The sequence below is a fragment of the Colias philodice genome, chromosome 24 (assembly GCF_061535455.1).
Source record: "Colias philodice isolate Cphi_HAF_F1 chromosome 24, ilColPhil1 Martin Lab GWU primary, whole genome shotgun sequence".
In the NCBI taxonomy this organism is placed as follows: Eukaryota; Metazoa; Arthropoda; class Insecta; order Lepidoptera; family Pieridae; genus Colias; species Colias philodice.
Genome location: NC_143109.1, coordinates 4,121,579 through 4,135,612, shown reverse-complemented (window position 1 = coordinate 4,135,612; position 14,034 = coordinate 4,121,579). Strand labels below are relative to the sequence as shown.

General features: G+C 33.0%; 2 protein-coding genes across 2 annotated transcripts in view; one reads left to right on the top strand and one right to left on the bottom strand.

Annotated features, from left to right (window-relative positions):
- The window catches only part of anne (polyamine-transporting ATPase anne boleyn), a 54,779-nt gene that overhangs the window by 16,224 nt on the left and 24,521 nt on the right, over positions 1 to 14,034 (top strand). Inside the window, exon 2 of the mRNA XM_089710198.1 lies at positions 12,707 to 12,768. Coding sequence (XP_089566324.1) covers positions 12,721 to 12,768 — 48 coding nt within the window. The 5' untranslated portion in view covers positions 12,707 to 12,720. The remainder of the gene's footprint in view (positions 1 to 12,706; positions 12,769 to 14,034) is intronic.
- Positions 8,915 to 12,524, bottom strand: Polr2L (DNA-directed RNA polymerases I, II, and III subunit Rpb10). Its single transcript, XM_089710124.1, has 3 exons — positions 12,356 to 12,524; positions 11,258 to 11,358; positions 8,915 to 9,168 (listed from the first exon to the last, which is right to left on the bottom strand). Exons 2-3 carry the CDS (start codon positions 11,350 to 11,352, stop codon positions 9,060 to 9,062), a joined length of 204 nt encoding a protein of 67 aa, XP_089566250.1. The 5' UTR covers positions 11,353 to 11,358; positions 12,356 to 12,524; the 3' UTR covers positions 8,915 to 9,059.

The following is a 14,034-nucleotide window of genomic DNA, read 5'->3' as shown; positions in this document are numbered from 1 at the left end:
CAACAGTTTAAAAAAAGCTTTTTGCCTCGTGCTACAATTTGGAATCCATATTGATGGACCGATCAGATTAAGGCTGCTGGCGGATTCAGATTGGTGATTCACTTCACGAGTGTAGCGGAATGCCAGGAAACAGAGAGATATGGCGGAACATCGTGAAGCGGGTAACATCTACCCCCCCCCCCCAAACCTCATGTTGACCACGTTCGCTCTGACTAGAGTGATATGACGAAGAAGAAGAAGTCAGGAATGGCAGTAGTTTTTTTAGTTAAAAAGTTTTTTTAGTTGCCTAGAAAATGGAAATTAAGACTGTTTTAAATATTACAAGTATGCAAAATAATTAATAAGTACTATTTTTTATAAATACATCGCCGATTTATTGTATTCCAATCTTCATTTTCAAGATTCTATTGATAACTATAAGTCTTCTCCAAGTGTAAATAACTGGAGAAACAACATTAGGTACAGTCCATAAATGGGTGTTCATAACTGGATGTTGTCCAAAACTGGGTGACCATCATTAGATTTTTCACTGTCCATCACTGGTGCAAAAAAGTGGTTTTTTAATTTATAAATAACTTCATTATTTATGCATTGTAATCGGTTTTCTAACATTGGTTACGTTAAACTAACATTGCACTAAAGGTATAACTAAACAATATCCAATAAAGTTAAAAAACCTACGAGAAATTTGCAAAAAACTTCAATTTTTTCCTTAATCTGTACAAGACTGGTGCCGTTACGTTATGAATGCACATAATTTGAGGTGGATTTTTTTTTATTTTATGGTAAAATTCTTATCGTGTTAAATTATTTCATTTTACATCTCTATTATAATGTTCATACAAGGACCTACTTCTCATATTGGTACTTAGTTAGTTATTTTTTTTTAATGTTAAAAATTAAAATGTGTTTAAAGGTACATATTTGGATTTTGGTGGAAATGCTGGTGTCTTTTGACCAATTTTTATGTGTTAATAATAATATATATCTAGCAATAGCACCATGATATTACAGTGATAATTTAAAGTAATTGTTAAGACTTTTAATTACTTTTAGGGTTCCGTAGCCAAAATGGCAAAAACGGAACCCTTATAGTTTCGTCATGTCCGTCTGTCCGTCTGTCCGTCTGTCCGTCTGTCACAGCCGATTTACTCGGAAACTATAAGTACTACAGTGATGAAATTTGATGGGAATATGTGTTGTATGAACCGCTACAAAAATATGACACTAAATAGTAAAAAAAAGAATTGGGGGTGGGGCCCCCCATACATGTAACTGAGGGATGAAATTTTTTTTTTCGATGTACATACCCGTGTGGGGTATCAATGGAAAGGTCTTTTAAAATGATATAAAGTTTTCTAAAAAACATTTTTCTTAAAGTGAACGGTTTTTGAGATATCAGCTCTCAAAGTCGTAAAAAGTATGTCCCCCCCCCTCTATTTTTATAACTACGGGGTATAAAATTCTAAAAAAAATAGAGGTGATGCATGCTAATTAACTCTTTCAACGATTTTTGGTTTGATCAAAGTATCTCTTATAGTTTTTGAGATAGGTTGATTTAACTGTAATTTATTATATTTGCTGCTACGGAACCCTTTGTGCGCGAGCCCGACTCGCACTTGGCCGGTTTTATTTAATGAATATTTTGAATATAAAACGTGAGTTTTAAACTATATTATTGTAAGGTTTTTGTGCACAAAATTGCATCGTAAAATATTTATCATTAAGCAAAGCCGTTGACAAACCTTGCAGAATTTACCTGTTGCGATATTTACAAGGTTTCGTTTATTTAATACTTACTCTGTTAAATGTTTTTTTTTTATCTTCATCCAAGGGATTTACCTTTTTACCGTCAGGGACATCCCACCGGCATGAATCAGTCACCTATATCAAGTAAAAATATTACCGGGAAAGTAACAATGATAAATTTATATGTATTGCAGTCCTGGCTCCTTGTAGATACATATTTCGATTTTCAATGGTCACTTGCTGAAGTCTCAAATAAAAAATATAAATGCCGACAATCGTCACTGATAAGAAGTTAAATTAATTGTATTTTGAATAAAATAATTTAAATGTTCAATTTAAATTTTTGTTTTTGTTTCTAACATAACTAAGTAACTACACTGAACCATTTCTTTTTTTATTTACTTCCATATTGAGTATAGACTATAGACAATGCCATGAGTCACTTCAGGATTAGACTTGTATACGTAGTATATTATTATTAGTCTGTGATTAGACATAGTTGCCTGTAACTTGTAACCACTTGTAACTTTAGTGAAAACCAGCGCTATGTTGACTATGTTATCAACCATAATAATGAATAAGTACTTAGGTTTTATGCCTCAGAAGGTCTCTACATTTCGGTTTTACTTAGGTACATATATGTATTATATACAGGGTTAATATTAATTACATAGGTATATATTTCAAAAATAACTATATAAAAGTATCGTTTTCCTAATTATTTGAGACCCATCACAATTATTTTAAACATGTTGCGTGACCGGATATACTCACCATAAACGTTACCATGAAAATATAATTTGTTTTGTAATGAGGTACATATTATGAAATTTAAATAGTATTCAAAATATGGGTAAGTAGTTACTTACAAAAAATATGTTGCATAGCTATATTTTATTATAAATAATAATTTACCTAATAACAACAACAAATTCTATGTCATATGTCAGTGTAAAGATGACTAAATTACTTACATTTTTTTAAAAATGTGTGGATAAATTTCGTAGTATAAATTGAATGGTCCGGGAGCCAGCAGCAGATTTTATGACCAAGTTCCTCTCAAGCGGTAATTAGTAAAATGCATCAAAGTATAGTATTATGAAGCCTCGTGAACGTCAGCTGGAGCTCGGTTGGGGGGAAGAGCGGTTGTAGCCTCCCGTATCAGCTGACGGTTTTTCCACCAAGATACAGCCAGCTGACATATATATTTATCCACAGTTACATATAAGCTATCATCAGGTAAATTTTTGTTTGAGAGGAAATAACGGAAAATAAATTTTTCTTTAAATTTAACTTTCATGTTCGAGACACCAGCTGACGTATAATACACCATGTTGTAACCAGCTGACTATTTTTTTTCGTTGAGATATTGGGTTAGCTACAATTTGACAAATTTTTAGCTGAGAGGAAATGAATGAATGAATGTATTTTTTTTCCTATGTGCGTGGGAGGCTACAACCACTCACCCCCCCAACCGAGCGCCGGCTGACGTTCACGAGGCTTTATAATACTATACTCTCATGCGTCTGACGAATTATCTCTTGAGAGGAAATAGTTAACCAAATTTGCACCTGGCTCCCTAACCAGAACTGCTGTGTCGGGATCACGAGTGAATTTTAGCATAGCTTGCGACCCCTTCACTGAACTCTGAAGGCTCGAAAACATGCCCCGAGTACCGACCGATGCGTAAACACGTTCTCCATATAAAAAAATATAAATAGGATTTATGATTTTCAGCAACCCACGAAGGCTCTCCGCATTTGACGTTTGGTACCTGTAACAAACGCCGCGCCTAATCTCCTAACTTTAGATATCATTATGGAGGAGATTAGGAAAAAGAGCTATATAATTTATAATCTCAACAAACATAACGTTTATTTAAGTATTAACTCGCTGTTTTTCCAACTAAAAACGCAAAAACAAATACTCCATGTAAATGTCGCTGTTCACATAAACTGCATGTAGATTTTATGGTCAATCATGAAACATTACCGAGGTGTGTTCGTTCCGGTCGTTTAACTTGGATATTAACCACATTTTCTGACCTTCGCGATTTGTACTGCACTAGTGGGGCATGACTGATGTCAATTGATGTAACAAACATTACAAATGATGACCCAGTTCTAAAACAATGATTGTATGTTATCTTTATTATTCCTTCACCTTCAGTGAAGAGGAATAAAATCTAATTATTCGTTATGGCCATTAACTGAAACGCAATGAAATTAAAATTTTCTGCATTTTATTATAGAGCGCAATGAGAACGCAATTTTCCGTGATAATTAGGTGGTAGTAATATTGTTTATGTACTTACCTTATCAGTTGCCTTCAATCAAAACAAATAAAATGTCTAGATTTATACTAAACTTTTTAAGCATAATAAATAAACAGACGAAATGAGAAATACCTTTTTCTGTTGTCGTCAACTGAACCAATCATATCATCATCATATTTTACTTGCATCATAGTATTGCATTTGTAGTCCTGTAGATCTTATTCTGAACAGTTAAATGCAAAGATGATGGATAAGGTTTGAAGTAGGTACCTACCAACACTCCCGTAGGCCGTAATCATATTTCAATAAGTACGTATGTAGTTAGTTATGACTTTGCATCTTTTGCAACATTTCCGTGTCCTCAATAAACAAATAATCTTGCGCAGTTCAGTCCGTTCTCAGGCACGTTGTAAGATTGCAAAATTTTATGAGTTGTACAAAGTAGAACCTATTACTTATTAGTAGTAAAAACGACGATAACCAAGAGTATGTTTGCGTATTAAATCCAATGATAAGGTACCTAATGAGCCGAGTAATTATAGCACTAACCTTTTTTCACTGCAGTAGATTTGAACGTACTGAAAAATGTATCTAGAAAAATTTGACGGTAGATCAATTTTAAAGATACCTTACCGACATGAGGGAGGCAATTTTTTTATTATTTACTTGATATCTAGTCCATTGAATGAGTCCCTCCAAGGGGGGTCTAGAGTGCGTGAGTTAGTAACGTAAGATGTTTCTTCGGAAACATGTCAAGAGTCCCTAGGTAATAAACATACTAAAACCCCGGGCCACTAAGAGGAGCCCCGGAGTGGGGGGAGGGGGGAAATGGGTCCATTTTTTCATTTTTCGCTTAAATCTCAAAAACGGTACATGTTAGAGAAAAACTTTCAAGGAAAAGTTGAAAGGCCATAAAATTATCTACAAGTTGTACCTCAATCATTTTTTCCTATATCCTACCGTTTCTGAGTTATACGCAGTAAAACATGATTTTGGCTCAAACAATTTCCACATCAATCGATCAAAAAATATTTCTTTCTTCCAAAAAACTCAAATGTGCAACTTGTGACCAGTACTGATAGATTGCTCTTAATTAGGTCTATAATTGGTAAAATAAACACATTCATCCATGGAAGCCTTTAGGAGGAATCGATTGTCATAATATTATATTAGGGCAGTTTGAGTTACTGAACTTGATCTTTTTATTTTTTTCTTCCAAAAAACTCAAAAGTGCAACTTGTGACCGGTACAGATAAATTGCTCATAATTAGGTCTATCATTGCTAAAAATACCAGATTCCACCACGGAGGCGTTTATGTGGAATTGAATTTTATCAGGGTAGTTACGATACATGAACTTTTTAATTTTTTTCTTCAAAAAAGCTCAAAAGTGCAACTTGTGACCGGTACAGATAGATTGCTCATAATTAGGTCTATCATTGATAAAAATACCAGATTCCACCATGGAGGCGTTTACGGGGAATTGAATTTTATTAGGTTAGTTAGTTAAAAAGTTCATGTATCGTAACTACCCTAATAAAATTCAATACCTCCTAAACGCCTCCATGGTGGAATCTGGTTTTTTTATCAATGATAGACCTAATTATGAGCAATCTATCGGTACCGGTCACAAGTTGCACTTTTGAGTTTTTTTGGAAGAAAAAAAATAAAAAGTTCAAGTATCGTATCTACCCTAATAAAATTCAATTCCCGTAAACGCCTCCGTGGTGGAATCTAGTATTTTTATCAATGATAGACCTTATTATGAGCAATCTATCCGTACCGATCACAAGTTGCACTTTTGAATTTTTTGGAAGAAAAAAATAAAAAGATCAAGTTCAGTAACTCAAACTACCCTAATATAGTATTTTGACAATCGATTCCTCCTAAAGGCTTCCATGGAGGAATGTGTTTATTTTACCAATTATAGACCTAATTAAGAGCAATCTAACAGTACCGGTCACAAGTTGCACTTTTGAGTTTTTTGGAAGAAAAAAATAAAAAGATCAAGTTCAGTAACTCAAACTACCCTAATATAGTATTTTGACAATCGATTCCTCCTAAAGGCTTCCATGGAGGAATGTGTTTATTTTACGAATTATAGACCTAATTAAGAGCAATCTATCAGTATCGGTCACAAGTTGCACTTTTGAGTTTTTTTGGAGAAAATAAATAAAAAGTTCAAGTATCGTAACTACCCTAATAAAATTCAATTCCCCGTAAACGCCTCCGTGATGGAATCTGGTATTTTCATCAATGATAGACCCAATTATGAGCAATATATCTGTCCCGGTCACAAGTTGCACTTTTGAGTTTTTTGGAAGAAAAAAATAAAAAGATCAAGTTCAGTAACTCAAACTACCATTATATAATATTTTGACAATCGATTCCTCCTAAAGGCTTCCATGGAGGAATGTGTTTATTTTACCAATTATAGACCTAATTAAGAGCAATCTATCAGTACCGGTCACAAGTTGCACATTTGAGTTTTTTGGAAGAAAGAAATATTTTTTGATCGATTGATGTGGAAATTGTTTGAGCCAAAATCATGTTTTACTGCGTATAACTCAGAAACGGTAGGATATAGGAAAAAATGATTGAGGTACAACTTGTAGATAATTTTATGGCCTTTCAACTTTTCATTGAAAGTTTTTCTCTAACATGTACCGTTTTTGAGATTTAAGCGAAAAATGAAAAAATGGACCCATTTCCCCCCTCCCCCCACTCCGGGGCTCCTCCTAGTGGCCCGGGGTTTTAGTATGTTTATTACCTAGGGACTCTTGACATGTTTCCGAAGAAACATCTTACGTTACTAACTCACGCACTCTAGAACTTTTTATTCAATGGACTAATCGAAGTCTGTGTTTTAGACGTCCAATGTTAAAATATAAACGTTGTTTTAAAGTAGAAAAACATTGTAAAACTCAGAAACACTAAATTGTACAGTGTACACTGACTTAAAACGTCCGTTAAAAAGTTACATATATAAAAGCACAGATAAAAGCGACAAAAAGAGATGGCGCCACCGTAGCAGAACGATTTTATGTACTGAATTTTTTTTTAACTGTGTCAGCAGATGAGGTTCCTTTATGGTTCATTTTAGTGCAGATTAATCACCTCAGTCAAATGAATATCATTTATTTTTATCTCAAGACACTTCCTTCCCTTTACAACTGTTATATTCCTGATTCATGTATTTACTTTCAGCGTGGCGTTATCAATTTGAGTTATAGTTTACACTTTTTAGCATAGTTACAGCATGTCTATGCTTAGTAAAAAATAAATTCTTAAGTAATACAGTTTACAGATAAACAATGTTTCGGAAACAGATATGATTCCTAATTTCGGAAATTGACTGGGGTATTTTGCCAAACATTAAAATTGGTGACGTTGCTTTGCCTTACAAAACGGTAGTCAGAAATTTAGGTGTGTTGCTTGACCAAACTTTATCTTGGTCTTTCCATATCCAGGAACTAAGCCGTAGGATATATGCTGCTTCTGCTACGCTCCGGCGGCTTCGTAACTTCTTGCCTATTCCTACTAAAATTACGCTAGCGCAATCCCTTCTCCTTCCCATACTTGATTACGCTGATGCATGTTTTCCTGATTTAACAGCCGAGAATCTTGATAAACTTGAGCGTCTTCAAAATTTCTGTATTAGATTTATTTTCGGCCTTCGAAAATATGACCATGTTTCTTCTTTCAGGAAAAAGCTCAAGTGGCTTCCTATCCGACTTCGCCGGGATCTACACTATTTGCAACTACTGTTCCGTATCCTTTTTAATCCCTCTGCTCCTTCCTACCTCAAGTCCAATTTTTCCTTCTTGCACAATGAAAGCTATTCACTTCGCTCTGAGGACAGACTTATCTTGCGTGTTCCATGCCGACGCACAAATTTCTATGGCAAGTCATTCGCAGCAATTTCCGTGAAGTTATGGAATTCTCTGCCGTTAAACATTCGACAAGCCAGGACCGCTTCGGGGTTTAAAAATCTTGTGAGACGACACTTTCTCTCCGCTGTTGATCCGGATCAGTAACATTCTTTTATTATTTTACATGTATGTAGTAGTATATGTGGTATTTATGTATAGATATGCATGGCATTTATATATATATATATATATATATATATATATATATATATATATATATATATATATATATATAGGTATTTTATTTAATATCGGTGTGTTTCCTTCAGAATATGATATATAATATTTATGTATATATGTATATAATTTGTATGTATACCTATTTATTTTGTTTATGTATGCGTCTATGTAGATTTATATTTATTATCTTTGTACATGTATGTAAGTATATGATATTATATATATTTAGATATGTATTAATTTATGTAGACACATGTTTGTATGATAAAAAACTCTTCTTTTTCTTGGTTTTTCGTGTTATTATTATTATTATTTTATTTTTTTCCTGTTCTCGTCCCGCGTACCTTTTTGCTCGTTACCTTTTACCGTGGTTGCCTGGAAGAAGCTACGTAGTGATAAGGCCGCCAAGTTAGTTGTACTCTGTTTTTTAGCTGTAAGTAATTTTAAGGTTTTCCTGATTGTACAACTAATAAAGTGTTAAATAAATAAATAAATAAATATGAGTGTGTTTTTATCTCTACCTATAAGCTTTTTTTTTCATTGGAGGATGCGTTTTCATACCCTTCAGGTTTCTTACTTTTGGTAAACGAAAAAAGTAAAAACACTATCTACTATACTAATATGTTAACTACTACTATGCTACTTCGAAGTATATAAAAGCGGTCGGTAGTCTTCGTAATATTTTATACAATTATACAATACGTCATGTATTAAGGTAAAAATCTAAATATATAATACTCATGCAACATCATCAATTCCTATAAATAAATATATCACGATTAGGTTTTTATATTTACTATTTATTATAAAAAATTATGTACAAATTAATCAAACCTTTGTTTTCGGCATGTTTTGCATACATTGGGATCGCAGCAATTACAAAACCAGTTCATCAGTAATTTATTACAAAAACTAAACTTAAATCTACTTTTCTAAAGGAGCGTAATTGAGAAGTTTTTCAATCAAATCCACGTGACCCAGCAACATTCGCCTGCAGCAGTACCTCTTAAGACCAAGGGCGTCTAATGCGTCACTGAAACAATAAAATTTACGTAAATCTCCTTTAAATATGTCACTGAATAGTCCAATAAAACAATTGCTATAAAATGGGTTATTTTATTTTACTTGATGTGTTTACCTACGTTGTATAAATTTTATCTAATGCTAAGGGGGTTTACCACTATGTTTTAAAGCAGTACTTTTTCCAGTGTAGGAAAGTGAAGGAAATAGACAGGTCGGCTAGTGTTGTCACTTTCTCGCACTGCAATAAGTACTGCTATAAAACATAGCGGTAACCAGTAACTACCTTAGTAGTTAGAAAAATTAATATTTGCTACAACCTAGAGGTCACTGCATTCTGTACTATAATATGTATTTATAGATCAAGTAATAAACAGAAGTATTTTTCATAATGACTGATTTTAAATTCTTATGACTCTTTTTATAATTCAAATTAGATCTTGAATTTTATTCCGACTGCTAAATCTCAGTAATTTATTTATTTATTACATTTAATTCAGGTGACACACAATACTAATAATGAGAATATGAGATGTAAATAATCATTAAGATGTTACCTTAACATTTATATCTTTTTCTTAGTAAATAAGTTCGTGTGAAAACATAACTTTAGAGCATTTTATAGAATTATATATTCTTTAAGATAAATGGAACATGTGAAACAGTATTGTGAAGAGAATAACAACTCGTCACGCACGTAAATTATCTTCAGTGACTGGTTATTGTCATGAAAATTGCTGCTAATCTTATGCTTACATAGACGATAACAGTTTACAACTTGATGGTTAAAGACGGCATTAAATTATATGAGTTCCGTTTTACAAGGTGGTTTAGTAAATTTTTCATTTGTTTAAATAAAGGCTAAAAATAAAGTTTAATCTTAAGTTGTTTGGGAATTCACGCTAGAGATAATTTCTACTTTTTTTTTAATAAAATGGACTAATCTTTGAGATGTATCATGAATGTTCTGTAAATAGTATACTCTTCACTATTTATAGGTATATTGCACATATTTAGGTATCTTTAAGTGGTCTCCTACAGAGAGGATGAGATTATATGAAGTGAAATAACTAAATAAATAAGAAATTGTTGCACTATATTAGTACAAATAGCTGTGCCACACCGTTTTTTCCTCGGATGAACCAATGTATATAAGCAAGTACATATTTCTATGTACATCATGTAATGTTCTACTGCATAAGCACATGATTACCAATCGCCAATCATCAAAATCTATTCAGCAATTTTCATGTGAATAAGATATAACTAGCTGCCAACTCCACTCGGGTTGACCTGGCATAAAAACATCATTAAATAACCAATGTTCATCAGGGATGATGCAGGATTCTAATGGTAAAAGAATTTTTTAAATTGGTTCATTACTTTTGGGAGCCTATTCAATTCAAACAAACAAACCTTTAAAATGTATCGTCTTTATAATATTAGTCTAGATTCATAATCCATATATTCTTACAAACTTAAATTCCATCATAAACTAGCATCATAATAAAAAAAGAAACATCGAAATCGGTCCAGCCCGTTCACGCGTGATGCCGTGACCAAGGAAAATGGGTTTCATCTAATATCTAATATTCTAATATCTTTCTTAATACTATTATAAAGGCGAAAGTTTGTAAGGATGTATGGATGTATGGATGTATGGATGTATGGATGTTTGTTACTCTTTCACGTAAAAACTACTGAACCGATTACAATGAAATTTAGCACACATAGAGAGGGTAACTTGGATTAACACATAGGATAGGTTTCATCCCGGAAATCCCACGGGAACGGGAACTATGCGGGTTTTCCTTTGAAAACGCGGGCGAAGCCGCGGGCGGAAATCTAGTATATTATAAAGGCGAAAGTTTGTAAGGATGTATGGATGTTTGTTACTCTTTCACGTAAAAACTACAGAACCGATTACAATGAAATTTAGCACACATATAGAGGGTAACTTGGATTAACACATAGAATAGGTTTTATCCCGGAAATCCCACGGGAACGGGAAATATGCGGGTTTTACTTTGAAAACGCGGGCGAAGCCGCGGGCGGAAATCTAGTTTTTATATATATAGATTAGTAATAGTTTTAACACTTACCCCTCTGTATATTCAGCTTGAAGCAAACCCAGATATGCCTCCCATTTATTCCCAATAACTTTTCCACATGTGAAACAACGCACAGGTATAATCATTGTTGCCTGTAACAATAGAATATTTATAGAAAATATTCTCACACTCTTTTTAAGAGAAACATTGCCTATCATTAAGTGCTGGTTCTATTTACTTTTTCATTACTTTTGCATAAAATTGTTGGTCACAGTATTAGTAAGGAATCTCTTCAAAATATGTAGACCGATTTTTATTCTAATCACAATAATAGCATCTTAAAAACACATACTTTCGGGTTTTCGCAGGAAGGCTAAAGGCTGTCTGGAAAATGTACAAAGATACCAAACTAATATTTATGGCATCAATATTGAATTCATTATATTTTAATTCAATAGATGTCATTTTCATAATGTAAAAGTTATCATGTATGGATTTGCACTTATAGGTATGAATAACTAAGAAAAATGCATTGGCAAAACTAAAGTTAGGAACACAAACCAAATTGATTAATTGATTAAGTTTTTTAATAACTTAAAGTTCAGGTATACATTTAATAGACTAATCTACACTATCTACACTAATCTACACTAATATTATAAAGAGGAAAACTTTGTTTGTTTGTTTGTTTGTTTGTTTGTTCGTTTGATTGTAATGAATAGGCTCATAAACTACTGGACCGATTTTAAAAATTCTTTCACCATTCGAAAGCTACATTATCCACGAGTAACATAGGCTAGGTTTTATCCCGGAAATCCCACGGGAACGGGAACTATGCGGGTTTTTCTTTGAAAACGCGGGCGAAGCCGCAGGCGGAAAGCTAGTAAATAATATAGGTATGCAAAACAAAGAAATTTCAAAGTTGCAATAAGTAGAGATTGAGGTTAGAATAGTAGTGTATTACATATTTCGTAGTTATATATATGTATCCTAAGCATATTACATTTCAATTCAATTTCTTATTTTATCGTGTTTCTAGTAAGTTAGTAAGTTGTTATAGTAAGTTGAAATATGCCACTTATAATCTTGTAATCAAGAAATAATCAAAACAAAAAATATGTTTAAACGTTTGGAGAATCAAAATCTTACCTTTAATAGTGGTCAAATGGTTGTCAAATGGACAGGTGTTAGAAATTTGCGACTTATATGATATTAAATACACTCAGGGTTACTGAAATACTTTAATTATTTATTAAACACAATAAAACAACAAACCACATGAACCGCTTGATATTTCCTGATATTTCCATTTGTTTTTTGTCAATGTCAGACTGTCAAGTGTCAGTGCGAGTTGCGACCACAGGTTGCGACTGTGACGTATAGTATAACGTTTCGTCTTTCGATTTTGCCGTTTGCGTTACGTCGAATATGTTCCATTCTACGAACAACTATTTGTATCTATATTTTATATTATATTAACTGTTTTTCCTTTTGTTTCAGATTCCGGCCAAATCATGAGGTTGAGCATGGAACAATATCTGAATTATGACGATAGTCAAATGGTACGTTATGATTATACACACCGTTGTTATTATACACCGGTGGTTTGCAGTTTGCACTGTGGTTTTCACTGTGGCCAGTGCACTGTGCGATTCTTAAACCTTCTACTTTGATACGTATATTAATACGTGATATTTTAAAATTATTATATGTACAAACCTTAGATTTAAGGTACAAACAATATAAATATTTTACGTTGCGGTTTATAGCCGTACTAATACGCGGATTGAAATCAATTAAAATCAATACGGAAGTTTTATGATATGAGGTTCGTTGCGAATAGTTTGCATTGCAATTGAAATCTTGTGTATATGATAACTTCACTGTTCTGTGATAACTTCCTATTAAAAATATTAATTTTAATTTGATTTTAATAAACGTACTGAATTACGGGTGTATTCCGTTATGCACTGCGACCACTGTAAGGTGTGACGTCAATTCAGTATACTGTGAAGCCGTTCCTTTATAGCCAGTTATACTGGTTACGATTTAAAACGGAACGCAATCCAGTATACTGTCAGCCGAATTTTTTGACGCAGCATTCAAATGAGTGTATTAAAGTTTTCTAGAACATAAAAATAAACTGTTTTGGAGTACTGTCCAATTAAAAATATTTTAATTAATATTAATTGTAAATTGAATTTATAATATAATAAAAGTAAGTACTTTTTCATAAAAAAGAATAAAAAAGAACTTTCAGCTCGTATTGAACATTTTCAACACAGTCTAATAAAGTTAATTTTTGCAATTCTTCCATTGTTTTATTTATTAATTCTAACTAATTACAGAACTTTAAAATTTTCTGATTATACTGTAGCTTTGTTTATAAGACGTTAGGCACTCGAGTGGTTTTGACTGATCATATTACTTGCTCTGTGGACTGATCACGTGATCAAAGTACTGCGAGTACCTTACCTCGAAAACGCCTGTGCTCACAGTAGAATATGGCGGCGATTAATGACGTCATAAATTTCCCTAGGGTACTGCGGCAGTATACTGGCAGTCCATAACGGAACGAATTTTTCTACAGTGATAGCACTGTGCAGTGGTTGCAGTGCATAACGGAAGACACCCTTAGGGTGTCTTCCGTTATTATTATTATATTATAAATTCAATTTACAATTAATATTAATTCAAATATTTTTAATTGGACAGTACTCCAAAACAGTTTATTTTTATGTTCTAGAAAACTTTAATACACTCATTTGAATGTTGCGTCAAAAAATGCGGCTGACAGTATGCTGGATTGCGTTCCGTTTTAAATCGTA